Source organism: Panthera onca, chromosome D2, assembly GCF_046562875.1.
Source record: "Panthera onca isolate mPanOnc1 chromosome D2, mPanOnc1 haplotype 2, whole genome shotgun sequence".
NCBI lineage: Eukaryota > Metazoa > Chordata > Mammalia > Carnivora > Felidae > Panthera > Panthera onca.
This window is the reverse complement of record NC_138349.1, coordinates 55601183-55628663: the sequence shown is the minus strand read 5'-3', so window position 1 is coordinate 55628663 and position 27481 is coordinate 55601183. Positions and strand designations below refer to the sequence as shown.

Below are 27481 nucleotides of genomic sequence, written 5' to 3'. Positions count from 1 at the left end.
GCCTGTTCCCATTGACTGAGGAATTTGTGGACACCCCCCAGAGCCAGAGCAGTGTGGTGTAGACCCATTTCCACAGGTGAAGGGATGTCATGGGAAAGTAGTCTAGTAGTTTATTTATTTTTTATTTTTTTATGAAATTTATTGTCAGATTGGTTTCCATACAACACCCAGTGCTCATCCCAGCAGGTGCCCTCCTCCGTGCCCATCACCCCCCCCTCCCATCCCCCCATAAACCCTCAGTTTGTTCTCAGTCTTTAAGAGTCTCTTATGGTTTGCCTCCCTCCCTCTCTGTACCTTTTTTTTCCCCTTCCCCTCCCCCATGGTCTTCCGTTCAGTTTCTCAGGATCCACAAAGGAGTGAAAACATATGGTATCTGTCTTTCTCTGTATGACTTATTTCACTTAGCGTAACACCCTCCAGTTCCTTCCACGTCGCCACAAAAGGCCCTATTTCATTCTTTCTCATTGCCACGTCGTATTCCATTGTGTATCTAAACCACAATTGCTTTATCCATTCGTCAGTTGATGGACAGTGAGGCTCTTTCCATCATTTTAGTCTAGTAGTTTAGAGCCTCCTACTCAAGGTGTGGTCCCCGGATCAGGCATCACCTGGAAGCTTGGCAGTGAGGCAGGCCCCTGCCCCAGACCAGCTGAGTCAGGAGCTGCACGCTAACAAGCCCCCCAGGTTCCTGAGGGGCGCAGTAGAGTTTGGGAAACACTGCCTAGGGCCTGGCTTCTGGAAGCAGACTGCAGGGGTTCACATCCTGCCTTTGTTTGTGCCTGGCTCTCTGGCCCCCGTGCTGCCTCATCTCCCTGGTATGTGACAGGAGGATGCTGCTATGACCAGCTTCTTAGGGTCCTTACGAGGATTAAGTAAATTAAGATGCGTACAAAGCCCTGAGCACAGGCTCGGAGAAGCTACCCCTCTAAGTTGCTGTATAAACATTATTATCGTTATTATCACTTGGGGGATGGGGCCCACACTTCTAAGCTGCGTGTGGCCCTGGTGTATTTCCAGACGTCTGGCTTGGCTGGGGTGCTTTATGATCTGCTTTTATGTACCAGTGACTCAAGCATCCCGGTTTCTGCCAGCCTCGGTAAATTACCCAGCCCACTTGGGCTTCATCCAGAAGATCCCCGTCTGTCTGGGCCAGCACCCGGCCATGGCAGCCCCCAGGGCTAGACGGAGCGTGCACCTGTTCTGTCCACCTCCTCGGCGCCCCCCCCACCGCCCCCCCCCCCGCCCCCCCGCCCCCGGGAGCAGGCTGCCCGGGGCAGGAGAGGAAGCACAGGCCGGTGTCTGGGAGAGGGGCCTCGCGCAGTGGACGTGTGCCGCGAACTGCTCTCGCTGTAAGGCGGTCCCTTCCCAGCTGCAGGCACTTAGCATTCCAGGCCCTGCTACGATGCTTTATTGCCTCTTTCCAAGCGCTGGCAGGTGCAGATGTAGTACCTGTGGCTGCCCGGAGCTCCTGGCTCTTGGCATCACAGATGAGAGACCTGTCACCCCTCGATTCATGGGCTGGGTTTGGGAAGCGAGCATGCTGGGGCGTCTCTGCATTTTGCAGGCTGTTTTTCTTTGCCTAATTCCTCGTTCCTGCCACCCACCGCCCCAGTTCTTTCCCGCCCTCTTCCCGATTTCCCTGCAAGAAGGGGCTGGCCGGCTCTGTCACCTGAGGGCCACTTTGGGCAAAGGAGGGGGAGAGTCAGATGGGTCTGTCTCCAGCCACCACGTGCAACTCCATAAGCTGTGGGTCTGGATGTCGGGTTTTTTCTGTACTTTCCTTTTAATATTTCCCAGGGATGGATACCATTGGATGGGGAGTTTGGCTTAGTAGGATTGTTTGTACAGAGCCCCTCCCCTCCAGTTTATGTCACTTTCAAGGTCACCTCCCGTCCCAGGCTCATTCCCTTCTGCCTAGAACAGTTTGGGGGATGATTTAGAAAGCGTCCTGCTCACCCGCCCCCTTGTCTCTAGTCCCCGGAATAGGAACTTTGAATAAACCCACCACAGGCCTTTGGGCCCAGAGCCCAGAGCCCAGAAAATTACAGCATAAACAAGGAAGAATTTCTCTGAAAAGGTTGTGCCGCAGGGCACCACGGTGGCCACCGTCTTCTGTCTTCTGTCTTCTGAGCCCGACTCTGGGCCCCCTGAGCTAGCAGGGGTGTTCAACTCGCCTCTCATTAATTCTGTTTCTTCAGACAAAACTCCAGGCCCAGAGAGGTTCAGTAACCTCAAATCACATAGCAAGGAAGGGCTGTAGAGAATGTCACGGAGAATTTAGATGAACACATGATTGCAAACTTGGTCAGGCTCAGAGAGTGGCGTAGAGGCGACTCTCCCGGAGACGGGACCACCCCGCACCCTGACTCCGCCAGATGGAGAGCCTGCCCTTGGTCTGGCCTCCTTTTCCACCCTGGGAGAACAGGTGCCTCAGCAGAATCCAGCCCCTGGATTCTGGACCCACCTTCCAAGCTGTCGGCATCCCCGATCCCTTCCCCACTCCCGCCCTCCTGGCTCTGGGGTTTGTAAGCCATCCCTGATCCCAAGGGGCATTCCTGGTCCTCCACTGGCCTCTCCTGCAAGCCTGTCTGGGCTGCCCCTGGGCCAGGGAGGATAAGCCAGACACGCCCCTCTTCCTGTCCCCAAGAGGAGGGGGACTGCACCTTCTTCTGGTCGTTCCCTGCCACGAGCCCTGCGTGGCCGCCTCCTCACACACTCTTCTTATGTGCCTCGGCCTGTCCAGGGCTCCTCTCTGAGGCGACTGCAGGACACGGCCAGGTCATTGGGGGGGGGGGGGCAACCTACAGTCTGCCTTGATGTCAGAAGGGCTAGGCCCCCGGCCTGGCAATCTGCTGCTGCCCCATCCAACCTGTAACTGGAGGGAGCCCCAGTAGCCCAGTGTACCCCCATCAGGTGCTTACCCCACGACTCACTATGTTGAGTGTCTGGGGTGGGGGGACGGGGGGCAGGGCACTGCTCAGCACGTTGCCGGCCTCAGCTCATTGAACCCTGCAGCACCTCCACGAGGCAGGGCTGTTATGATCCATGATGAGAGTGCCCGCTTCACAGATGGGCACGCCTCCCCCACTGAGCTGTGAGCTCGTTGGGGACGGTGAATGCAGCTCTCTTACCATACATCCCTGTGCCCTCGGCCGGCACAGTGCCCAGCACGTAGTAGCAACAATAAAAATTTGTTGCGTTACTTTTTGTATGGTTGGGGAGGGGAGCCCCATCACCCCAATCCAAGATAGGGATGGTCCGGGTCTGCAGAGGACCAGAAGAAGATCCGGGAGTCACGGTGGCCACCACAAAAGTAGTCCTTTCACGGGCGTTGCCACGGACATGAAGCAAGACCCTGACGTAGGGAAGGGACACAGGTTGGTCTAGTTCAGCAGGTGGGGGGCCTAGGACATCCCCTCATTTATAGCACCCTCACCCTGGCCCAGCCCCTCAGGACTCCCCTCCCCCCCCCCCCACCGAAAGCAGCAGAGCGTGACTTGGAAGCTATTCCTATGAATAAGGACAGACATCTCAATCCGGAGAGGTGGGGTTAAAGGAACCAGGGTAACTGGCTTGGAGAAGAGTAAACTGGAGGACAGGTTATCAGAGGGGTCTTGGCAATGACCTGCTGACTTTATAAAACCCCTGCTATGAAGCCCATGCCTATCCGCCTTTGGACCTACCAGGATAACCTGGTGAGTGAGGTACTGTGCTCCCCAGTTTCCTAACGGAGTAACTGAGGCTCCCTGGTCCATGGTCATCTGCTAGCGAGTGACAGAACTGGGTTCTGGAGCAGTCCAGAGGTAAGCAGGGCCTGTGCTGCTAACCAGCGTGCTCTCTGGTCTCTCCATCTACCCCGGTGGAATAGACTAGAATCCCGTGGCGAGCTTTTAAAGCCTACCTGCCTGCCCCAACCACCCATCCAATTCTGGTGTAATCGAAGGAGGGGCCTGGGCACGAGCATTGTTAAGTTCTCCAGGTGAGGCCGATATGCAGCCACATGACCCCAGTGAACCGTTAACGGGGGGGGGGGGGGGGGTAAGGAGGTGCTGTTCTCTGCCCCCACCAGAGCACCCACCGGATAGATTTAGGCTACATGATGAGAGTTCTCTGGAAGAACTTGCTCCCGGACAGGTCATCAGAGCTCCCCTCGGCTGCCGGCTTTGGGCCCCCTGTGCACACAGACCCCGGCAGCATCTACACAGTGTTCGAGATACCACCCAGAGGGAAGCGCTCTCCAGGAGCCCAGCCACTGTGCTGAGGGTCCTGGTTCATTCAGTAATTTCGCAGGATTTGTTAAACACCCTGCTGTGTGCCAGAGGCTTTATTTTCATTGTCCCTTTTGGTCCTTCCTACAGCCCCAAGGGATAGGGATTATACCCATTTTACAGAGCAGGAAACCAAGGCTCAAAAAACCAAGGGAGTCTGTGCTCACTAAGCGCGAACTAAGTGACAACTGGGACTCCAGCTGGGCTGCCGGAACCCATGCCGTCCATGGTCCTAACCCTGTCCTCTGTACGAGCGTTTGCAAGTGCTTTCAGACGGCTTTTGACCACAGTGCACATTTCACTGGGCAGGACTTGTGTCTGTGACAGAGACAGTAGCATCCACTCGAGAACAATCTCTGGTCAGAGTTGGCAAAGAGGAGCCAGTGATGATCTTATAAGTAAGTGGCTACAAGCCACCTAGGCTGAGGACGGAGAGCTGCCTTTGGATTTAACCTCGCGTGGGTCCTCTGCGGCCTTGGGGAGCAGTGCCGAGGGGGAGGGACAGAATCTGGACCCCAGGCTGTGAGCCAGAGGACACAAGAGGAACACTGGAGGCAGCAAACGTGGAGAATTGTCTCTCTGAGTTTTGCTTTCAAAGCTCCCATTCTAGGGGTGCCTGGGTGGCTCAGTCGGTTGAGCGTCCGACTTCGGCCCAGGTCACGATCTCGCGGTTGATGAGTTCGAGCCCGGAGCCGGGCTCTGTGCTGACAGCTGGGAGCCTGGAGCCTGCTTCGGACTCTGTGTCTCTCTCTGCCCCTCCCCCGCTCATGCTCTGTCTCTCTCTGTCTCAAAAATAAAATAAACATTAAAAACAAAACAAAACACCAAAGCTCTCATTCTAGAGGAGTGAGGCAGGAGTTCCAGGGAAGTGTGGTCAAGGAGGGTATGGATTTCCTGGTTTGGTTTTATTTTTAACTCAGGAGAGAGAGCAGCCACTTTGTGTGCTCATGCAAGTGGCCCAGGAGAGAGGGGAAGGCTGGTGCTGAGGAAGAGGAGGACGCACGGTGAGCAAGGTCCATGAGCAGAGGGCATCGGCTCTGGTGCACAGTGGCGGGGCGGGGGGGGGGGGGTCCCAGAAAAGAATGCAGGTGATTCATCCGTAGGAGAGAAGGCAGCCGACGATAAAAGGAAATAAAACTGTAGTCGTGACCCATTAGATGGATCTCAGATTCTTCAGTGGCTTGCAGCCTGTAGTTTGAAAACCTCTGCTCTACCTGTTTGCCTCCAGCCAGCCATGAGAATGCATTTTGCCCTCATTGGACAGAGGAGGAGAGTGGAAGCAGTAAGTAACTTGCTGATGCCACAGGACTGTGGAGACAAGAGCAGGATTGCATCCCAAGGGTATCTGAGCCTGTGTCATGTTTCCTGGTGCACTTGGCAAATACCCAGATTCCCAGATCCCGCCCTGCTGGCTCCTTCCCCCCAGGGTGGGCCCGGTGCCCCGATATATCAGGGAATCACTTCTCCATGCCACATGCTGTTCCTCTAGAAGGATGTAGACGTATCGGCATGTTCCTGCAGACCAATCCTAGTGCAACTCGGATCCCTCCAAATGGAAAAAAAAAATGCATGGACTCCATTTGGGAATCCGCTATTTAAGAGCAAAATTCCAAAAAATGGTGTTGAAACGCCTTCCTTCCCCCCAAAAGCCTATCGAGGCAGGATTTGATCTCCTGAAGGGGAGATGGCAGAGACAGTCTGGGGCTCCGGCAGGACAGGAACGGACTCCGGGCTTCCTGTGCAGGGCATGGGTGAGTGGCCATCGGGCAGAGAGGGCAGGCCCCTCCCCACAGCCGCCCAGTGGCTTTGGCTAGTGGGATGGCAGCCCTAAACCATTTTTAAAAATTAGAACCAAACGTGAGTCATTTTTTTAATTCCCTTGTCCACCCTCTGATTCTAACTGCAGGCCCAGCCAGCATGCTATTCCCAATAAATATACCTGTGATGGCTTTTTCTTCTGTTTTTAGCTCTCGCTGCGTCCTGCAGAGGGAGAGAAAAAGCCCGACTTGAAACGCTGTCAGTCATGCCTTTGGTGGCCTCGACTTCTCAAATACTCTTTTTATTTTCTCCGAGCGTGCTCGCGGCCTCCGCTCCCCACCCACGCCTTGCTCCCTGGCCCCCCTGGGCTATCGATCGCTCCCCACCCCCCCTCTGCCTTCGATTTATTTCCTCCCGCACTCGTCCTTGGAATCCAGAGGCGATTTCCTCGACAAATTAGAACATGGCCTGGGCCTTAAGTGCTCAAGTGTCTCCTTAACTTGATTGATCATCGTGTGTATCCTGAGAGCGGAGCCAGACCACAGTCTTTGCCTGGTGCCTTCGTTACAGGGATCATCATCTGGGAGGGGTCTCTGGAGGCAGCGAGGGCTGGAGGGTCCTGGCTGGCCTCTCGGGGGGTCCTCTGTGTGTGTTGTTTGTGCACACACCTGAGGCCTGAGCGGCCGTGGTTTCCATCTCCCTGCACACATGTCAGGTGCTGGCTGGGTCTACTCAGGGCTCCCTCTTCTTCCTCTTCCTGGTGGTTGTCCTGGGTTTCCTTCTATGGAGAACAGCTAGAGCATCCCCACATGCCGTATGCCTGGCCCCTCTGCCCTGCTGTCGGTCCTGGGACACTGAGGCATGTCGGCCCTCGGGGGACTGCAGAAGGGGCCTGATGAGAAGAGGGCTGTGTGGGTAGATGGGGTGTCTTCTTGGAAGGCCTCCTCCTCCTCCTCCTCCTCCTCCTCCTCCTCCTCTTCCTCCTTGCCCTGGCCACGTGGTCAGGCTGCAGAAGAGGAAGGACAGGCCAGCCGGAACATCAGCAGCGACCGAGCCCCGAGTCAGCTCTCACCCCTCAGAGGTCAGGATCGCTTGCACGTGGATTGACGAGGCTCACTGTGTCTCTGGCCCTTCCCTCTATCTGGTTCTGAGTCCTTTCTCTGCCTCCTGAGGTTTCAGCCTGAAGGGCGGGTAGGCGAACAGACAGGATGAAAATCAGAGGCCAGCTTGCCTTGTTGGAGAGCTTGGGAGAGCTTTGGTGGAGGGGTGGGGTAGAAGGCTTGACAGAAGTAATGCTCCCCTCCAGCGGTAGAAAGACCTGAGGTCAAGGAAAGCTGTTTGGTTTCTTATGCTGTTTCAAATTTGCTGGGTGACTTAGGGCTCTGTTTCCTTACTTAAGAAACCAGGTGGGGGGGGCACCTGGGTGGCTCAGTTGGTTGAGTGTCTGACTTGGGCTCAGGTCACGATGTCAAGGTTTGTGAGTTCGAGCCCCACGTCGGGCTCTGTGCCGACAGCTCAGAGCCTGGAGTCTGCTACGGATTCTGTGTCTCCCCCTCTTTGTCCCTCCCCTGCTCGCACTGTCTTTCTCTCTCTCAGAAAATAAACATTAAAAAAATAAATAAATAAAAATTTAAAAAAATAAAATAAAAAAAGAACCGAGGTGGATGTTGGCCAGCTTTTTCTGCAAACGGCCAGATGGTACATAGTGGAGGCTTTGTGGGTCACGTGATCTCTTTTGTAAGCTACTCTGCCCTGTACCACAGATAATCCATAAACAAATGGGCCTGACTGGTTTCTAGTATTTACAAAAATGGAGACGGATAGATTTGGGGACAGCCGATTGCTGAGCCCTGGACTAGGCGCTCCCTTACAGGTCTTTCCCCACTAGTGTTCTGAGATCTGTTATAGAGGCACCTACCCTGGCCTGGGTTCTGTTTGGAACGCTGACTGCTGTCTGACGTATCATCTATTTATTTGTGCATGCATTTGCCAACTCTCCTTGACCCGGCAGTCAGTTCCATGAAAGCGGGAACTTGGGCCGAGTCCCGCGTGCCTAGGATGTCTACTGAGCTCAACCAATACGTGCAGAATGATGACCTCATCTCTAAGGGTTTGTGGAGGGCCCGGCTGGTGCTGGGCCAGCGAGGAGAGGGACCAGGAGAAGGGCCCTCGTCTCAGGATTGTGCGCTGTGATCCCGCACTCGGGGTTCGGACTCACGGCAGGGTCATTGTTTGACCAGCACACTCGGGTGACACCGAAGCAGACAGTCTCCGCTGCCCGACCCACCGTATGCTCTACTTAACAACGAGTTGGTCAAGCCTGAAACTTCCGGGTTCCCCTTTGTTTCATTCTGTCTTCGTGCACCCAGTCTGTCAGCGAGTTTTGCTCATTCCACCTTCCGAAAAGTCTCAAGTGCCTCCGGTTCTCTCCTCCGTGGCCAGCACCCCTGCCTCAGCCTTGCTGGCTGCTGGCCCTCTAAGGTCAATTCCATGGCCATGGAGGCTACAGAGGGGGTCTCTTTAAGATATAAAATAGGCCATCCACTGCGCCAGGTAAGGGCACAAGCTCTGTGGACAGAGGGCTGGGTTGGAGCTGTGTGACTTTGGGCGAGTGCCTGACCTCTCTGAGCCTCAGTTTCCTCATTTGCAATATGAATCTTCCCTCAGAGGGATGCTGTAAGCATTCGGGACAGCAGAGTGCGGGGAGGGCTCTGGGAATGTGTGCCAGGACCAGGTTTCCCAGCTGGTTAGGATCCTGCGGTGGCTTCCTGCTGCACTTAGCATAAGATCCAAACTCCAATCTCTGCCTGTTCGCCCCGCCCCGCCCCTGCCTCCAGCTCGGTCTCCCCCTTCTCTCCCTTACTCCCTGTAATCCAGGATCAGCTTGCTTTGTCAGTTGCTTCAACACACCAAACTCACTCCTGCCTCGAGACCAACCAGATGCTGTTCCCTCTGTCCAGAATGCTTGTCCCCTCACCCCTCGCGTAGCTTGTCCTCGGGTCCAAACATCACGCCCCTCAAGAGGTCATCTCTCACCACCCTCGCCAACATCAGCACCCCCACGAGGCTCTATTATAGCCCCTTACTTGGTTTTTCTGTTTATTGCACTTAATATAACTTACAGTCTCCCCCATCCCCACCCCTTAATTTGCTGTTTACGCGTTTTCTTGCCTCCCTCACTAGAACCTCATGGCATCCTCAGCCTCTAGCACATTTTGGCACACATAAGGTGCTCAGTCATTACTGTCAAATGAGTGAATGGGCTCTATCTGCCTTCGCTGTTTCCTGAATGAAGAAGTGAATGGATAAACACATAGCCATTGTTACCTGCTGCTCCCCCTGAGTTCAGTCCACCTCACCTGCCGGGTGACCCCTGTTGTGCGCAGCACGGATCTTATCAGTGCTGTGCAGAAGCCTTCTTCCATGGCTCCCTAGTTTCTTCTGAGAAAAACACCCCTCTTCAGCCTGCTACCTGAGACCATCCGTAGTCTCCCCTCCCTGCCTCCCTCACCTCACATGCCCCGTCATTTAACCAAACTGGAGCCCCCAGGGTGTCCTGGAAGGGGGCCAAGGAGAGGGGCCTGTGTGCTGAGGAGCCTGAGGAGGGTTGGGGGGCCAAGGCTCCATAGAGGAGCGGGGAGGTAGCCGAGCCCTGCAAGGCAGACAAGGGCCAGAGTCACTCTGGAGTTGGGGAGGCAGAGGGTGGCCAGGCCCAGGGAGAAGCTTGAGCAAGGGGGTGTGGTGGAAACGTGGGGGAGGGCCTGGAGCCCTGGGTGGCAGAGGGGAGTCCGGGGGTGCGGGTGGGAGTGCAAGCCACTGTCCTTTGCTAGGGATGTGGGATCTAGGGACAAGTGATCGACCTGGGGTGGTGAAGGAAAGCAGAGAAACTTTGAGGAGGGCCACCGAGAAATGGAGCCTCGGGAGAGGTGGCTTGGGGTCCTCTTGAAGGTGTGCCTGAAGGCCTGTGATTTGAGAGCTTGGAGCCGGGGCTCAGCAGGCCACCCAGGCGGGATTTGAAAATTGTTGAATTGCGGTGAAAATTGTTCTGGAGGCAGAGACGGATGGATGTAGGCACGGGACTTGGGACTCATCGAAGCCGGGAGACAAGAGCGTCCCAAGGCAGGAGTGTGAGACAGAGGAAACTCAACGTGTGGCTCGGGAGGCACCTCTGGTGGCAGAGAGCAGAGGTGGACTGAGCTGCCTCGAAAGAGGAGGAGGAGGGGTGGCCCGGGAGTTCAAGTGCAGAGCGCTGGAGGGAAGGTGTGGCCGTCTCCTGTGGCTGCCGTGACCAGGCGCTCAGATGTGGGCACAGGATTTGCTTCTCACAGTTCTGGCATCCAGAACCCCCAAACAAAGAGGCCAGCAGGGCCATGCTTGCCCCCAAAGACTCTAGGAAGAATCTCGCTTGCCTCTTCCAGGCCCTGGGGGCTCCTTGGCACTCCCTGGCTTGTGGCCGTGCGATTCCGGTCTCTGCTCTGTTCACGTGGCTGTGTCTCAGCATCCAATGCCCTCTCCTGCTTATGTGGACACCAGTCATCGCATTTAGGGCTCACCCTGGTCCCGTGTGACCCCATCTTAACTAATTGTATCCACTAAGACTCTATTTTCCAAGTCAGGTCACATTCTGAGGTTCTGGCTAGACATGGGCACTATTCAACCCATTATAGCCGGGGTGGCCCATGGTATAAGGAGCCTGACCACGCCTTGGTTATGGGTGGGCTGCAAAGAGGCCCCTTTGGAGGAGTCTTTCCCCAGAGCAGTCTGGGAGGGGTAAGGGTAAGCATTGAGGGCATAGGCTGCCTTTCTAAGGAGTTTGTGGCAAAAGGGAGGAGGGACCTGGGGCTGGAGGCAATGAGATCAGACAGGTTGTTTTCCTTAGCTAGATGAGAAGGAAAGCCAGCAGTGAAGGAGAGACGGAAAATGCAGGCAGGGAAGGCAAGTGTTCATGGTGCAAATTTCCTAGAAGTCAGCTTAGGCCATGGGAAGAAGGTGTGCTCTACAACAGAGGTGGGGGAGGCAGGGAGGCTCATTCCCGAAAATCTCAGCCACTCTGCTTATCCCCTGGCAGGGATTCCAGAGGAGGTGTAAAAAAGGATCGCGGACTGGGGAGGGCCTCCAGGGTATTAAAGAGCAAGGTTTACAGTGGCCCCGAGGAACCGGGGCCTGGAGGTGATCCATGAGGCCGAGCCTCAGTGGGCTGATGTGGGAACCAAGTACACAGGTCTGGTGGGAGTGCCTGTCCTTTGAGTGGCTGGTTCTGTCTGGCCAACATCTTTCTGGGCCTTACCTGTCCGATTCTGACCCAGCTTTGTTCTGTCCTTGGGCCCCTGGATACCCCATCAGGCCTTGATGGATCCGGGCTCCTGGGTCCCTCACCTCTCTGGGCCCTGAAACTGGCATTGCCCAGCTGCCCCCCCCCCCCGCCCCTCCGCGCCCCCGTTAGCTTTCCTGGGCCAGTGCCCCCACAGAACCCAGAGGCAGGAGGCCAGCTGCAGCCCTTGGGGACACCTGCCCTCGGCTCGCTTCGTGGCCGATGCCAGGGCGATGGCGCCTCCCCGCAGCATCCCAGGCCATAGAGCTCGGCCATCCGAAGGCAGCAAGTTTGCAGCAAACTATTCTTGGCTCCAGCCTGCTCGCTGCTGCTAATTTCATGCCCCTGTGATCCAGGTAACGCTTTGCTGCCTCGAGCTGCCACCCCCGGGCCTGAATCGCTTTTTCTCGCCCCGCAGGAGCCAGCTGCCTCTGCTGCCGCGCTCTTGAGGTGGGGGCTGCCCGAAGCTGCCTGGGAGCCGCCGGGCGGCCGGGCACCGAGTTAGTCTGCCGCAGCTCGTGACTAATTTGCTGCACTTATTTCAAAGTGCCCAAATCGCATTCAGGAGAGAAGCAGCTTAACCAGGGCCTGCCAGAGATAAACGGGCTCATTTCGGGGCCTCCCTGCCCGAAGAAACCTCTTTACCTGGACTCGGAGCCCAGAATTAAATTCTTCCAGAAGAGACGCTTAGCACGGAGCCTCTCGGCGTGGCGGAGGAGGGGGGAAGCATTCCCCGTCGTAAAATGGGCCTCACATCTGGCCAGCTGGCTCCGGTGGGTTTTTAAATTGCGTTTGCAGAGCGGCTCTCCCCTTTTCCTGGGGTTCGCAAACTGGGCCAGAGTGGGGACGGATGAAAATGAGTTTCTCATCTCCATCACGAGCGGATCGAGTGCCCCGCACCCAGGCCAGAGCGGCTCCCCCACACCTAGCTGGCACCGCGGGGCCAGGCTCCGTGCCCGATCTGGGTTTGGGACCCCACCTCCCCTCAACCCGGGGCGCGGGGCGCTGCCCGAGTTTGCACAGCCAGGAGAGAAGCTGGAAGCCTGCCCGGCTCTTCCCACCTATTATGTCCTCTGTACCATGGTCCGTGCTCCTCAGCGGACCGTGGCCATCCATTTCGGGTGGCTGACAGAAGTGACGGCTCTTCTCTGAAAATGTTTCCTTTTAACTCTGCTCAGAGCCACAGCCGTGTGGAAATGCCCTGGGGAATGGACCGTTGGGGTTTAAGGAGAAGAGAGTGAACCGCAGAGGGGAGAGGAATCAAACCCCGTCGTTTGCTGGCTTGGGCAGGTCACCCGTGTTTAAGGGCTGGGGCAGAGAGCCGATGCCTCCCTGATGGCACCTCAACTTCCACGAGCTGGTCCCTGCTCACTGCCGGGAAGACGCATGGGCTGCCCACGCCGGCCACTGGGGCGGCCCGGTGACATGCCTCAATCCCGGGGACGTCTGCGAGGCAGGCGGCCGCAGCTAGAGTGGCGAAATATGCCCCCACCCCACCCCTGCCCTGCCTGCAAGAGGAGATCTGCCACTCGCCAGGTAGGCGCCTCTGTGCAGGTGATCCCTTCTGTGGGTCTCCGGCTCCGTATCTGTAAAACGGAAGCACATCAGCGCTGCCTTGCTCTTACAGGCTGCGTCAAGAGCAAAGGGCCTGGGGTCCGTGCAGGCCACGTGTGAGCGCTTTTGGTCACTTGGCAGTTACCTGGTGCTCCGCAGGGGTTCCGTGTTGCTACTTGGGTTACCTGACCAGTGCCAAGGATGACTTTCGGTGTTACTGCTGCCAGGGTGCTGAGCCCCCCTTGAGCCCCCAGGTAACTGCAGCATGCAGGGAGATGGTTGAGGGCAGGGAGTTTAGGTTAGATACACAACAAGAAAGATACTCTTTCTTCCTCAGCTGGGCCTCGCCTCCCATGGGCTTGGCAAATTCAGAATGGTGGCGGATGGGGCCACTCCCTGAGCACCCTGAAAGGGGGGAGGGCGTGGCGTGCCCTGGTTACATTCCTGCCTCTCCCAGCGTGTTTGGATTGAATGGTTTTGTCTCCGTTCAGCAGATTCCTGTCAATGCCCAGGAAGTCTGTTCCAACAAAGGAACTTCGTGAGTGGCGAGGAAGCATCCCTCCATGCCTTTGCACATGCTGTTCCCTCCTCTTGGAGTGCCGTCTTTCCACCAGCAGCCCCTCCTCCCCCATCTGTCTGGCACACTTCCCCCAGTCTTTTAGGCTACAGTCTGAGAGGGCTTCCTGTGGGAAGCCCTCCGGCCCCTCTTTCTGTCCTCCCGCCACATCTCGTGTCCACTGTGCTCGACCTATAGGATCGTGCCAGGCCACGTGTTCCCAGAGGGCATCAGGCACCCTGTCTTTTCTCTCTTATACACCAAGCCACCAGCACAGTGCGGGGCACACAGGGGTGGCTACATCTTTGGTAAACAAGGGAAGGGGTTGTTAATCTGATCAACAGTGGCCACCCGGCCGGGCTGAGGGCCGTGGGATTTGCCTCTGGGTCTCCTGACGGCTTGGAGAGGCCTTGTCTTCTCATCACCCCCTGCCCTGCTGCATCCACCCACCTTCTGGCCCTGCCTTCTTGCCGAATCAGTTTTCTGCCTGCAGTAACATGAGCCCTAGACCGATCTCCTTAGCGCTTAGGTTTTCCATGGACTGTATAAACAGGGATGCCGTGGGGCCCCTGGGTGGCTCAGTCAGTTAAGGGTCGGACTTCGGACTTATAGTTCATGAGTTCGAGCCTCACATTGGGCTCTGTGTTGACAGCTCAGGGCCTGGAGCCTGCTTCGGATTCTGTTTCCCTCTCTCTCTCTGCCCCTCCCCCACTCGTGCTCACTCGCTCTCTCTCCAAAATAAACAAACCTTTGAAAAACAAAAAACAAAAACAAGGCTGCCGTGTTGCATAACTATGAAGAGCTTCATTTATATCATAGCTTCAGGACTGGTGCCTCCTGTGGGTGTGGAAAGCATAGCCTCCGCTGTCACCCGAGGTGGCCTGGTGCCACTGCCCCAGTGTTCTCCTCATTCCTGCACTCCTGCATGGCTGGAGCTGGCCGTTGGGGTCTTTGGGTTCACCCTGTTCATGGTCACGTTCGTCAGTCATGTTGGGGGGCACCTGGTGTGATAAATAACAGAGCCTTTTGAGGCAGCTCTTAGGAGCCAGTCCCAAGTGCAGGCGAACTATGGCATGAACCATCCCCAGCCATCGCATGACATAAGATTGCCCCATGGGATGGAGATGACAGGTTGCTTTGGAGGGGGCAGGCCTGTTACCAATGTTTTTGAACCAGTATTCAAACGTTTTTGCATTTCCTGGGGTAAAATAGGAGACGGTGGCCCCAACATCCCTTGGAAGAAAACGAGATGAACCCAGGAGGGAAATGCCGGCTGCGAGCCTGCAAAGGGCATCATCCAGGATGGAAAGGAGGGCCTTCACTGGGGGATGCTTCTTAGAAAGGAGCCCAAGGCCACACGTTCCATGCGAATGCCATCTCAGGGTGTGCAGTTCTAGGGAAGCAAGAGTGAGGGAAAAGGGAAGTGAGGCGGAGATGAGAGAGAGAAAACGCAGGCCGCAGCGTTATTGGGCTGGCCACAGCTTTGTGACGAAACACAGCTGGCTGCTCAGGCGCCCAGCACACATCCAGAGAAGCCACGTGGGCCCACCGCATTTTTGAACAGTTGGTCGGGAGAGACGGAAGTCAAGAAGTTTATCTCTTGTCTCCTTTCCATTTCCCGCCTCTCACTGGTCACAGCCTGCCTCGCGGGGCTTCGCCTTCCTCGACTTCGGAGAGTGTCACCTGACCCTTCTCATCGTCACCCGGGGAGCAAGAGCCTCTGGGACGCAGCCCCGCCAGGACCCGGGCACAGGGGTCTCTCCTCAGCAGCCGGCTCCTTCTCTGGGGGCAGCAGTGACAGTGGCTTTATGACCGGGAGGTCAGGTAGCGAGGCAGATGTCCTGAGAGCCAGGCAAGGTGAGCAGATCTGGCGGTGGCCCATGAACTGAGTCCTGTTTCTTGGAATCCGTGCACGCCACCCGCAAAAAGGATCCTAATTTCAGAGGATTTGACAAGGACCTCAGCAAGCATAACCTTTGTCCCCCTCGTGGGCAGACATATTGGTCTTCGTGTCTGGCAAGATCATGCTCAGCCGTCCCTGTTTCCGATGAGACGCTGAGTTTAAACTACAAGAAGCTGGCAATATTCAGGAAAACCCCGATAGCAGGACCTCAGCTGTCTAAAGCCCTCTTTAATTAGGAATCTATTGCTGTGTAACGAAATACTACCCACTTTAGTGGCTTAAAATAACGCATTTATTACCCCACGGTATCTGTGGTCCAGGGGGCGGGGCACAGCCCTCGGCTCAGGGTCTCACACGGCCACCATCAAGGGGGTCACCAGGGTTGTGGTCTCTCTGGAGGCCCGGCTGGAGGAGGATCACTTCCAGGCTTACATGGATTGTTGGCAGAATGCGATTCCTTGCTGTTGTTGTAGGACTCAGAGCTTCAGTTCCTTGCTGGGTGTTGGCCAGAAGCCTCTCTGAGCAACTGGGGGTCACCTGCAGTTCTTGCCACATGGGGTTCCCCAGCATGGCCACTTGTGCCCTCTAAGCCATCAAGGGAGAGAAGAAAGGAGTCCAACGAGACAGGTGCTACCATGTCTTGTAACATACCCCCATACACACGATCACAGGTGTCGGCCCCTTGCTTGGTCAGAAGCAAGTCATAGGTCCCACCCACACTTAACAGAGGGGATCACATACAAGGGTGTGAACACAGGAGGCTGGGACTGTGGGGACCATCGGGAGGGTCTGCCCACCACACCTCATTTTGCTAGAACTCTATTCACAGGCAAAAGCAGCAAGTAAGTAACCCCCCGCCCACATGTTCATATCAGGAACTAAGTTGAAAAAAAAAAAAAAACAGCTCCCTGGGGTATGCTGAGTCAACCCACATAACCATCTGCAGTCCCCAATCTGTACCAGTAGAAAAATGGCCCAGGGTCAAGTCCATTCTGCCCCTTCTGTGTGCTCTTTGTGAAGCAGAGAAAAGGAGCTCTGTCAACAGAAAGGGAGTCATAAGCCCTACTCGGGCGTCAATATTTAAAACCCTCTCCAACATTAAAAGGACAATTTTCTGCTTAAATATCAACAAACCAGAACATTCAATTACCTAGAAAATCCCCGTTCCTAAAATGTTCAGGGAACCTGAGCTTGCTTGAAAAAACAAAGACAGAGACTCTGCATCCCATGTGATGGTCGTTTGTAGACTGGCCACGGAGCGAGCAGCCACTGAGTAAAGGGAGCCTCGCCGGGGGCTCGGATTTGGGGCAGGCTTGGCCCCCACCTGCAGCTGTCTCTTCCTCGGGGCCTTTCTCCATGGTTCCCGCCTGCCACCTGCCTGGCCTCACGTAGGCTCAGCCACTGTGTCAAGACGTAATTGACTGAGTGCCTCGGACCAGTCTAGGCTCTACTGAGCCCATCAGGGCAGGAACAATGAGGTAGCACCTCAAAGGAGGAAGGCTATTTCTAAGGCTCATGGTTGATGGACCGCACTAGCTGTGATTATCATTTTAATTGCAAGGCCACCACAACCTGATATTCAGGGTGCAGATTTCAAAGACCGCAAAGCACTCTGCAGGCTTAAAAAGGGACCATGGAACAATCCGTTGCAGACCAGGAGGAGCTCGTTATGATATCTTTCCTTTTGCACTCCACGCTGCTGTCAGACTCCCCCAGAAAGGACAGATCTGACCCTCTCTTTCAAGGTTTGACTCCGTTCCCACCGCTTCGGGGACCTTTCCCCAAACTGGTACTCGTTCCCATTCTCTCTCGTGATCCGCCTTCCTGGTCCCACTCCCCCATCCGGAACCCCTTATAGAACACACTGCTCCTACCTCTGACTTGGCAAAAAAACCCCACAGAATTCTGACATCTCTCCCTGTGGTGTTTTGAGATGAAAATACCTTCACACTCTATCCTACACTCCCAGTGGGATGCTTCGTTCTTAACGGGCAAGAAGCATGTCTCATTCTCCGTAGTGATCCCTACAGTCGCCACACTTCTTTGCACATTGGCAAGCTTTTGCACACATTGTCCTTTGTGCTTGGCACATTTGCAACTCAAAATATTTCCTCAGTGAAGTCAATCTGGTGAGCTTTCCGGAGTAGAATATTCACAGCTTCTTTTTTGTTTTGTAGAGTAAACAATATACTTCATATAAAGCCCTTGTATTTGGCACACAGTAAATGCTTAATACGTGTAATCTATTACCACGGTTCAGAACCCATGATCGTTACCAACCTGGGGTTCGTGGTGGAACATACAACAACCAAGCCAAGATCTGTCAGCCTTTTCTAATTTTTTTTAAGACAGGTATATTGAGAGATAACAGATACATAGTAAAATCTACTCTGATGAGTGGACAGTTCTCTGAGTTTCGAAAAACGCTTACAGTTGGGGTGCCTAAGTGGCTCAGTCAGTTAAGTGTCTGACTCGTGATCTCGGCTCAGGTTGTGATCTCATAGTTCATGAGTTTAAGCCCCGAGTCAGGTTCTGTGCTGACAGTGTGGAGCCTGCTTGGAGTTCTCTCTACCTCCCTCTCTCTGCCCCTACCCCACTCGTGCTCATTCTCGCTCTCCCTCTCTCTCAAAATAAATAAATAAACTTAAAAAAAATTAAACACACACACACACACACACACACACACACATACACACAGTTGCCCTACAGCTTTCATAATCAGGATTTCTTTGTCGTGTGGTCTCATGTACACTTCGTCTAGAATAACTCAGAACTGCTTCTAGAAAAATGCCCTTTGTCCTCATCTTGGCCAGTCTAGGAGCCATTTTCCAAAATGGCTTTGACCTTGGGTAACAGCTCTATTGAGGAAGCAAATCCAGAGTTGGAACAAAGTTTCCCTACAGGGATCGTCTTGGTGTATGTCTTTTTTTTTTTTTTTTTAAAACTAACTTTTTAATGTTTATTTATTTTGAGAGAGACAGACAGAGAGTGTGCTTAACAAGGAGCCCGATGCAGGGCTCGATCCCACGACTGTGAGATGATGACCTGAACCTAAGTCAAGAGTCCAACGCTTAACCGACTGAGCCACCCAGGGACCCCAGGGTTGGTGTATTTCTCAGAGGCCTCACTTGGTTGCAGGAACATGAGAATGTGGCTGGGTCACAACACGCATTTGGATAACTGAAATTTGGCAGTGGGCAAAGAAGGCCGGTGGGGCACAGTCTTTCTGTGTATACGTGCTCACAATTGAGTCCTGTCCCCATTGCCTCCCCTGTGGATGGACACGTAGAATAGGTAGGAGTGGGAAAAAAAAAAAAAAAGAATAGGTGGGAGTGTGGGCTGCAGAGCATTGGGGGGCCTGAGGGCAGGGACAATGTCTTATCCTAACTTGTGTCCCCAGCACTTAGCACAGCTTATGTTGGTGTCTGTCGTGTGATCGAGTAAGTGGTCCTGGGTCGTAAAGAGGCGGGCCCATGCTGTCTTGGGCTAGACTTATCCATCAGTCGTATCTGAAGACAGCGGGGAGAAGCCCCCCAGGAGGGCCCTGGCTCCGCTCTCGAGTGGGGCCCTCCCGTCCCTCCCGGGTGACATCAGCAGCCTCCTCACTTCTGTGCTTGCAGAACTACTTTGAGAGCTACCTGACCGTTGCCTCCACCGTTTCCTCCGTGCTGTGCCTCATGGCGAACTTCCTGCTCGTCAACAGGTAGGCCACTTCCTTTCTCTGCCAGCCCCTGACCCTCACCTTCTTGCGTCTCCACTTGCCTTTCGTTCACAGCGGCTGCTTTTCTGCCGGCTTCAAGGGCAGCAGCCTAAGTAGGAGGCAGGCAGCCCACACTCCTCCATAACGATGGAGAAGTCAGATCCGTGACCTCCCGATGGGATGCCCAGCTGGGGAGCTGGTCTTTCACTTCCCAGCCACACGCCGTGGCATGGTGTCAGCAGCCGGCAGAAGGCATGTGGGGATGTGGGTCTTCCTCCTTTCCCTCTCATGGGAGCCTGTCAACAGCTACCTGGGCCGCAGACTTAGCAACCAAAGGACAGCATGTAGATGGCAGCGGGGGGTTGGGGGTGGGGGCTGGGGAACAAGGGAGGCTGGTTTCCCAAGCATTTCTGAGAGCCGTGGGAAGTTGAGAGGCTGGCACCCCCCCAATCCTGGCTCTCGCTCCGGGGGAATGGGTCACCGGCTCACGTGTTGACCACTCGCAGAGGGTCAGTGGGGAACGTCTGACACTGTGTTAGAGTGGGGGCCAGGAGAGAGCTGTGGAGAAAGGACTGATTTAGGAAGTAGCCAGGCAAGTTAGCATGGCCCTTAGTCCCACTGGGGGACTATTGCCATCCACTGTCAATTTAGGTTCACAAGAGCAACAGCCCTAGCTACTCTGCCTACGTTGCCCCTGAGTTACCACCAGAGACCTGGGCTTCTCTGGGCACAGCCTACTGAAACCTTAGCTCACCGATGGCCAATCAGTTTCACTCAGTGCAGCCACATTTATCGTGACTGCCTGGATCTCGGGTGGAACAGGACCCTGAGGCAGGTCCGGCCGCAGGGAGGGTGCTGCGATTGATTGGTGATGTCTGCTCCGCGCATGGGAGGAGAGAGGGCAGCACCTGTGCCTCACGTGTGCTAAGCCTGGATAGACCGGTCTCTCCAAACATAAGCTATGGGGCTGTTCCAATCCCCTGTCATTGTGCTAAAATGCCCCCGAAGCACCGTGATTTAAGACCGTAACCGTGGTTAGTATCGCTCAGGATCTGGGAGTCATCAGGCTCAGTTGGGAGCTCTGGCTTTGTGTCTCTCATGTGGTTGCAGACAGCTGGGCTGGAGCCGCTGGGCCTTCGCCGGCCCCTGTCTCCTTCTCCTCTCCTCTCCCCTCCCCTCCCCTCCCCTCCCCTCCCCTCCCCTCCCCTCCCCGTGGTCTCTTGCAAGTTGGCCTCAGGCAGGAGGATTTTTCATGGTGTGGCTAAAGAGCAGGTGCTCCAAGAGATCAAGGCAGAAGCTGCAAGGTCTCTGTAGCCACATGGTGGCACTGACGTTGGACTCAGCTGGTCAAGGCACTCACCAAGCCCACTTGGTTTCAAGGGGACACAGACCCGCCTGTCAAGAGAAGGAAAGTGAAAGGATTTGCACCCATTTTACAACCAAGGTGCAGGCTGTAAGAGCGAGAAGCAGAATGGTGTCCAGATGGCCTGAGGGCTTTGCAACCCCAATCATAAACCAGCTGACCCTTAACCTGCCTCCTTGTGCCTTCCCCTGGTGCACAGGGCTACCCTCAGTGTCCTCAAAGGTGGGGTGCCGCCTCCAGAGGACCCCCCCCCCCCCGCTTCCAGGAGGAGGCAGAGGAATGGAGCTCAGAGCAGGGCCACGTGTCCCCTCAGCATTGCCAGCCCCTGGAGGGAAGAGCTGTGTCCTTGGCAGAGGCTCACAGGAGGGAAAGCAGGAAGAAAGGAAGGGGACACAAAGGGAGGAGGAGGATGATGAGGGGGTGACAGCCGTGGTGGAGAGCCCCTGGATCTCTCACTATCCCCTCCTTTTCAGGACTCTCATGATCCTCTCTGTTCACTCGCCTGGCTGGCCCTAGGGATGCGGTTTTGTCCAGCAGGGATAGCCCAGCCTCGTACAAGTGACAGATCTGGAGTCATTGTCTGAACTATAACAAAGGGTTGACACCTGGTGACACACAGCGACCCGGGAGGGAGGCCATGACATTAGCCACTTTTCAGGTGAAAGTCAAGAGATGTACCCAAGACCACAGGACCAGTAAGGGATGGCCCAAGCTGGCATCGTACCTGGGAGTGCCTCCTCTGTGGTCGTGAGGTCTAGCAGGCCAGAAGCCAGCCCAGGACAGGGGTCAGCAGTGGTGTCAGGGGCCAGCAGTGACAGGGATCTAGGAGAGTAATCTCTAATAAGAGGAGTTAGCACTTTTTTTTTTTTTTTTAACTTGTATTCAACTTTGAGAGACAGAGACAGAGTGCAAGCAGGGAGAGGCAGAGGGAGATACAGAATCCGAAGCGGGCTCCAGGCTCTGAGCTGTCAGCACAGAGCCCGACGTGCGGCTCGAACCCACAAACTGTGAGATCGTGACCTGAGCCAAAGTCAGATGCTCAACCGACTGAGTCGCCCAGGCGCCCCGAGCATTATCTCCTTTAATCCTTACAACAGTCTGAGAGCTGGAAACTTGTTACCTTGTTTTATAGATGGGAAGCAGGCTCACGGAGGTCACATGGCCATTAGCAGGGTGAAGCCAGATGAGAACTGGAACCCTTCTCACCCTACACCTGTACCTGGAACCCCTGGACCACTTGCCTCCTAGTTTGCCAGCCCCTCCCTACAGCCAGAGATGCATCACAGACCCGGAAGGAAGGAGGTGGTGAAGGTCTAGGTCTGTCTGTAGCAGGGACAGTGGATGGCCAAGGCAGCCACCCTCCCGAGGTCAGGCAGGGAGCTGGCTCTGAAGGCTTGACGTTACAGGGCACCCTCCAGAAGGTCCAGCCCACCCCAGGACCTGCCCTTGCCCCTCTCCTGCCTCCAGCAGAAGGGCGAGGGCAGTGTGGGGAATGCTCGCAGGCCTCCATCTGTTTCTGGGTTGTGGGAAGATGGTTTGGGGCTAAGCTGTTTTTTATTTAATGTGCGAGATTGAAATGTCTCCTTTTTTCCCCTCCTGGAGAACCCTGGCTTTCTCTGACTGGCTCATCCATAATCTCCAAGTGTTTTATTATGTTAAATCTGCAGCATCATAAATACTTATGAGGAGGATTTACATTTGAGAGACTTATGAAGAAATCAGTCCCCTGGGGTGCTGAGCCCTCATGAGCAAGGGGGTGGGGAGCTGGCAGCCCTCTCAAAGAATCTCATATTAACGTGGCCTGCCCCAGGGTCCCGGGGCTGAAGCAGTCATCTTGGCTATCCCCCGTCCGAGAGCAGAACCACGGACTCCAGGGCAACATTTGCCTGGACTTTCCCCACAATACTAACGGCATCGCCGTCCCCTGGGCCACGCTCCCTGCTGAAGTGGAAGAAGCAGAGTGAAGCCAGCCTGTCCCACCCCCTTAGTGCCTGTGGGGTGGGCTTCTTGCCATAAAGCTTTATGGGCATTGAAAATAGCCCCAGGCAAGATCCCTGAGGTCCTGGGGCCCAGGGATCAGGGATCAGGAGGAGAAAGGGTCCTGTGGCAAGTAATTCCCAGGTAAGGAGGAAGCCTGTGCAGGTGAGGGGCCTGTGGGGGCAGCAGAGCGGAGCAGGAACTGCATTGCTCTTGTCCTGAATTTGGCATTTACCTCCTCGTCTCCCACTCTTCCCTCGGCTGCCCGCCCCCGGGGGTGCTGGGCGAGAAGCCCCCCAGCTCTCTCCAAAGCAACCTTCCCGTTGGGGCAACTAATTACTGTGCTGTGGCAGGCCCCAGAAGCTCCCGTGATGCCATCAGCATTCCTGGGGTGGACTTCGTCTTAGGCCGGGTCTGGGAGGAGGTGGTTAGAGGCAGAGGCCGCTCTCCGAGGCTGGCTTCAAGGGCTGCAAGTGCTCCCAGGGGTCTCCCTGCTATGCTGAGGGGGTCAAGAAGCAGAGAGCGGCCGGGGGTTAGGCCCAGCGTGAGAGCCTCCCTGCACTGCCCGTAGCCCTTGCCTGCTTGTGCATTTACTAGATGCTCACCGGTGCCTCCCGGGCCCTGTGCCCACCCTGGGCCAGTGGGAGAACAAGACGGGCCACTGTCCTCCTCATGTCTCCCAGGCTGTCCTGGGCCTTCTTCTTGCCCCAAGGATCATGTTAACGCTTTTTGGCATCGGTCCCCAGCCTCTCTCTCCACTTGATTTCCTTAACATTTATAACCGTAAACTGGAACATTATGTTGAACCAGGCTGTGTGCCCTTGCTAGCTCTTAACTTTGGGGTGTTGGGGCAGTTCCAGTTGCTGGGAGAGGGTGGGGGGCACGGTGTGACAAGGTCGGATGTGTGGAACTACCCCAAGCATCAGAGGTAAGGCCTGACCACAGCCTCCAGGGCACCTGGTGTGCACTTACACCCAATACTCTGGGCCCCCAGGGGCCCAAGTGCCCCATCTGCTGCCCATCAGCTCCTGCCCAGGGTGAGGCCCCTGCAGACCCTGGGAAGATGCATCCTGGTGTGGGGTTCCCCAGGAGCAGCCCCTGGAACAGGGATTTAAGTGAGAGGAGTTTACTTGGGAAGTAAAGGTAGAAGAATGGAGAAAAGGGATAGAAGGAGAAGGCTGCTAACACAGGATGCCTATCAAACCAGCTCCCATAGAGAGTGACCCAGCTGGACCCGGGGACTCTGGGAGCCAGTGTGGAGCACACACCTGAGGGGGAGGGAGCTGGGGTGTTTATCCACCCACTTCCCCATCATTGGTTGAAAGCTGCTCTTGGGGCATGTTAATTACCTGTCACTTGCAGCCTGCTTCCTGGTAGAGGCAAGGCATAGGGGTGGAACATCTAACCATGCTGCTCCCCAGCTAGCAACGCTGAGGTGCCTCTTGGTGCTAGTTGGCATTCTTGGTAATAAACAGTAGTGACCCGAAAAGGGATCACATTGTCCGATCTAGGAGATTGCGTACGTCCCCAGGGCTCTCCTTCTCTTGCACCGTCCCTGGGCTCTGTGTGTGTGTCTGCCTGGCTTCATCCCAAATGTGATCTCTCTCCGTGCAGCCGGCCAGGTGGCAACCAGCAGCCCCCAACACGGTCATGGCAGAGAGTGAACTTCTCTCCACCTTTCGGTCCTGGGGAGGACTGGCTGAACCTGCCTTGGCGCACGCGCCAATCCCTAACCCAGTGCAGCGACCAGTGGCATGGGACGCTCCAGTCACCCCAGACCCACTCATCACCTGGGTGATCATCATTTGTGGCTGGGTCAGTGTGGACAATATGGCGGGCCACCTCTCCAGAACAACTTGGCACACAAGGAAGAGGGTTCTTCTTTTTTTTTAATGTTTATTTATTTTTGCGAGAGACAGAGACAGAGTGTGAGCGGGGGAGGGGCAGAGAGAAAGGGAGACAGAATCCGGAACAGGCTCCAGGCTCCGAGCTGTCAGCACAGAGCCCGACGCGGGGCTCGAACTCACAGACCGCGAGATCATGACCTGAGCCGAAGTCAGACGCTCAACCGACTGAGCCACCCAGGCGCCCCAGGAAGAGTGTTCTTTGGGTAAAGGGATGCTGGCAGACAAAGCCTGCACTCCAACTCTATACCCTACTCTGGAGATCAAGTCTTGGCACTTAGCAGGGAGGCAAGACCCTCCAGGATAGGGCTCTGCTTCTCTCCAGCCTCTGCCCCCAGTCTCACCTGCACCCAGAGGCCACTTCAGTTCCCTGAACGTGCCGTGCTCTCTCTCTCACAAGACGTGTGTGCTCACAGCCCGACACACCTTATACTCCAGCTTAGCACCTGCCAAAAGACTGTGTGACACCCAGGGTGGGTTTGGTGCCCCCTTGGACGTGCCCAGGATGCCCTGTGGCCCTCCCAATGGAGCACTGTCCCTTGTCTGTCCTTTGTCTGTCCCACACAGCACAGTGCTTGACACACAGTAGTTGCCCAACACACATTTGTGGAATGAACACACCAGAGAGAAGGTGTGTTAACAGAGCTTCAGCAGACCCGGGTCCTCATCCTTGCTCCCCACGGACTCACGCCGCGACCTTGAACTGCCTGTTAGCTTTCTCAGGCTCCCCTCTGCCCCTTACAAAGCAGAGGCAGCACCTGCTCTCCCTCCAGCGAGGATCAGAACGAGGATCAGAAAAAAACTCAAGTTAGCCTGGGGCTGCAAAAGCACTTTGAAAAATCCTTGCTTCTCGTGCTCATCATTTCACACCTATTTATGTACATATATATGTATTTTTTTTTTCTTTTTACCTTTCAGGTCTTTCTTTTTTATTAAAAAAAAAAAAAATACCCGTGTATAACTAATCTGGCTTTTCTCCCAGCCCTCACCCACTGGTTAGCGGGAAAATTAAGCAAACATCCAATCCGGCTTAAAGCTTAGTCTAATCTGATGATTTAAACAGCCCCTTTAGATGATATACTCCCTGGAATAAAAATGTGCAGTTTCTTAGAGAGCCAGCCTTCTCTGCTTCTCCCTTCAGGGCAGTGTCTGGGCAGATGGGGGCTGGGAGGAGTGTATACCCTACTCAGTTGGGGGTCCGCCCTGGGTGCAGTAGCCTGGCATCAGTGGCTGCCCGTGACAACTGAGACCATCCCAGGAGAATCCTTCAGTTCTGGACCACCCGTATTTCCTTCCTTCCGGGGACGTGGTAGAGTGTCATTCTGAGAGCACAGACTAGAGCCAGACCTCCTGGGGTCTCAGCCCAGTGACGTGGAGCAAGTTCTTCAGCGTCTCTGACCTCAGTTTCCTTCCCTGTCTGTGCAGGAGAGGAGAGAGAGCCTGTCTTATGGGGCTGGTGTGATTCAGCAAGCCAGCACATAGAAAACATTTCGAAGAGTACTTAGCACAAATTAAGTACTCGCTGGGTGATTGCTGTATGAGGATGATGATTTTCTGCCCTTCCCCCCTCCCCCCGCTGCTAAGTTTTGGGAGAGGGAAGCCCAGAGGGTGGTTGCTCCGTGGAAACATTAGACAGAGCCAGTGGGGGCTCAGCCCTGTGGTGGGGGAGCGGGGACTTGCCTCGAGAGCCCCCATGTCCTCCTGTCCTTGGACCTCACAGCAAGATGAAAAGAAGCAAGATGAAAAGGAGCATTTTCCCTGAGCTGATACTTCCCCTTGAACTCTGCACCCTCCCCTCTGCAGAGCCTCCCTTCGGGTGGATCCATTCTCCTCCCTGCTATGCAGACGCAGAAGCCAAAACCAGAGCAATGGAGTCACTGACCCAAGGCCACAAGCCAGTGAGCCAGAAAGGCAGGATTCAGGCCCAGGCCTCCAGGCTGCAGAGTGGGCCGTCCCAGCCACTGAGCTCACCTGCTTCCCTTGAGAACCTTCGCCAACCCTGGTCTGGCGTGGGAGGCCCCGAGGGGATCTCTAACCGCTTCTGGCATCCCCACTCCAGGGTTCCGATTCGTGTCCGTGTGCTGGCCTCATTGACCGTCATGCTGGCCATCTTCTTGCTGATGACCGCGCTAGTGAAGGTGGACACCTCGTCCTGGACCAGTGGCTTCTTTGCTGTCACCATTGTCTGCATGGCAATCCTCAGCGGCACGTCCACCGTCTTCAGTAGCAGTGTCTTCGGCATGACTGGCTCCTTCCCCATGAGGAATTCCCAGGCGCTGATATCGGGTGAGAGCTGGGCTCCAGGCAGCCGACGACGAGGTCGGGCCCCCTGGGAGTCACGCGGGGGGCGGGGGGGGGGGGGGGGGAAGAGGCAGAGGGGAGCATGCAGTGGTCCTTCCAGAAAAGGAAACGACTGTTAGCTGTGTGTCCACTATCTGTTATTGGGTAACAAAGCACCCCAAAACTTAGTGGCTTCAAACACTAACGGGCATTTCTTTGGCCCACACATCTGTGATCTGGGCAGGAGTCGGCGGGGACGGCGGTGGGCTTCCCCGAAGCATGGTGCCTGGGTCTCTAGAGTGAGCATCCCCGGAGACCCAGGCAGAAGCATCATTTCCCTTCATGACTTAGACGAGGAAGCCATTTAGGGCCACGTCTACCGTAGCCACGAGCCCACCTGGATTTGAGGGGAGAGGACACAGACCCACGTGTGACAGCGGGACAACATGAAAACCATCCTGTAAGAAGAGCAGGCGGGAGGGAAGCCAGTTGCAGCCAATTTTGGCAAGAATGTGTGCCTACCAAGCACTGTCTCCTGGGACCGCATCCCTTTCTCCCCTTCCTCCCTGTCCCTGCGCCTTCTGTCCCCTTCCGTCTTTCCTCTTCCTTCCTCTTAGCTCCTCCCCCTTTTCTTCCTTTCTCATTTTATAGAAGACTTTGTGCCAGGGATTCACAGATGAACAAGACCCAGCCTCTCAGCAGCCGATAGCCTGCCTAGCAAATAAACACCTCCATTAACCTTGAACTCTGGCATCCTTTGGGGACGCAGCTGTGTGACTCGGGCCAACCCCTCTGGCTGAACTTTGATGCTGATCCTAAGCCTGGTGTCCAGGCCTCGGCAGCTCTGCTCCCTCGCTCAGATGTCCCAACAAGATAAAAAGGAGGTGGGTCAGTAAGAATCTGTGCT

The 27481-nt window shown here is 55.4% G+C and overlaps 1 protein-coding gene across 1 annotated transcript in view; it reads left to right on the top strand.

The window, feature by feature from the left end:
- Positions 1-27481, top strand: part of SLC29A3 (solute carrier family 29 member 3) — a 42333-nt gene that overhangs the window by 5363 nt on the left and 9489 nt on the right. The window contains exons 3-4 of the mRNA XM_060642502.3: positions 18971-19053; positions 26354-26580. Of these exons, the coding sequence (XP_060498485.2) occupies positions 18971-19053; positions 26354-26580 (310 nt within the window). The remainder of the gene's footprint in view (positions 1-18970; positions 19054-26353; positions 26581-27481) is intronic.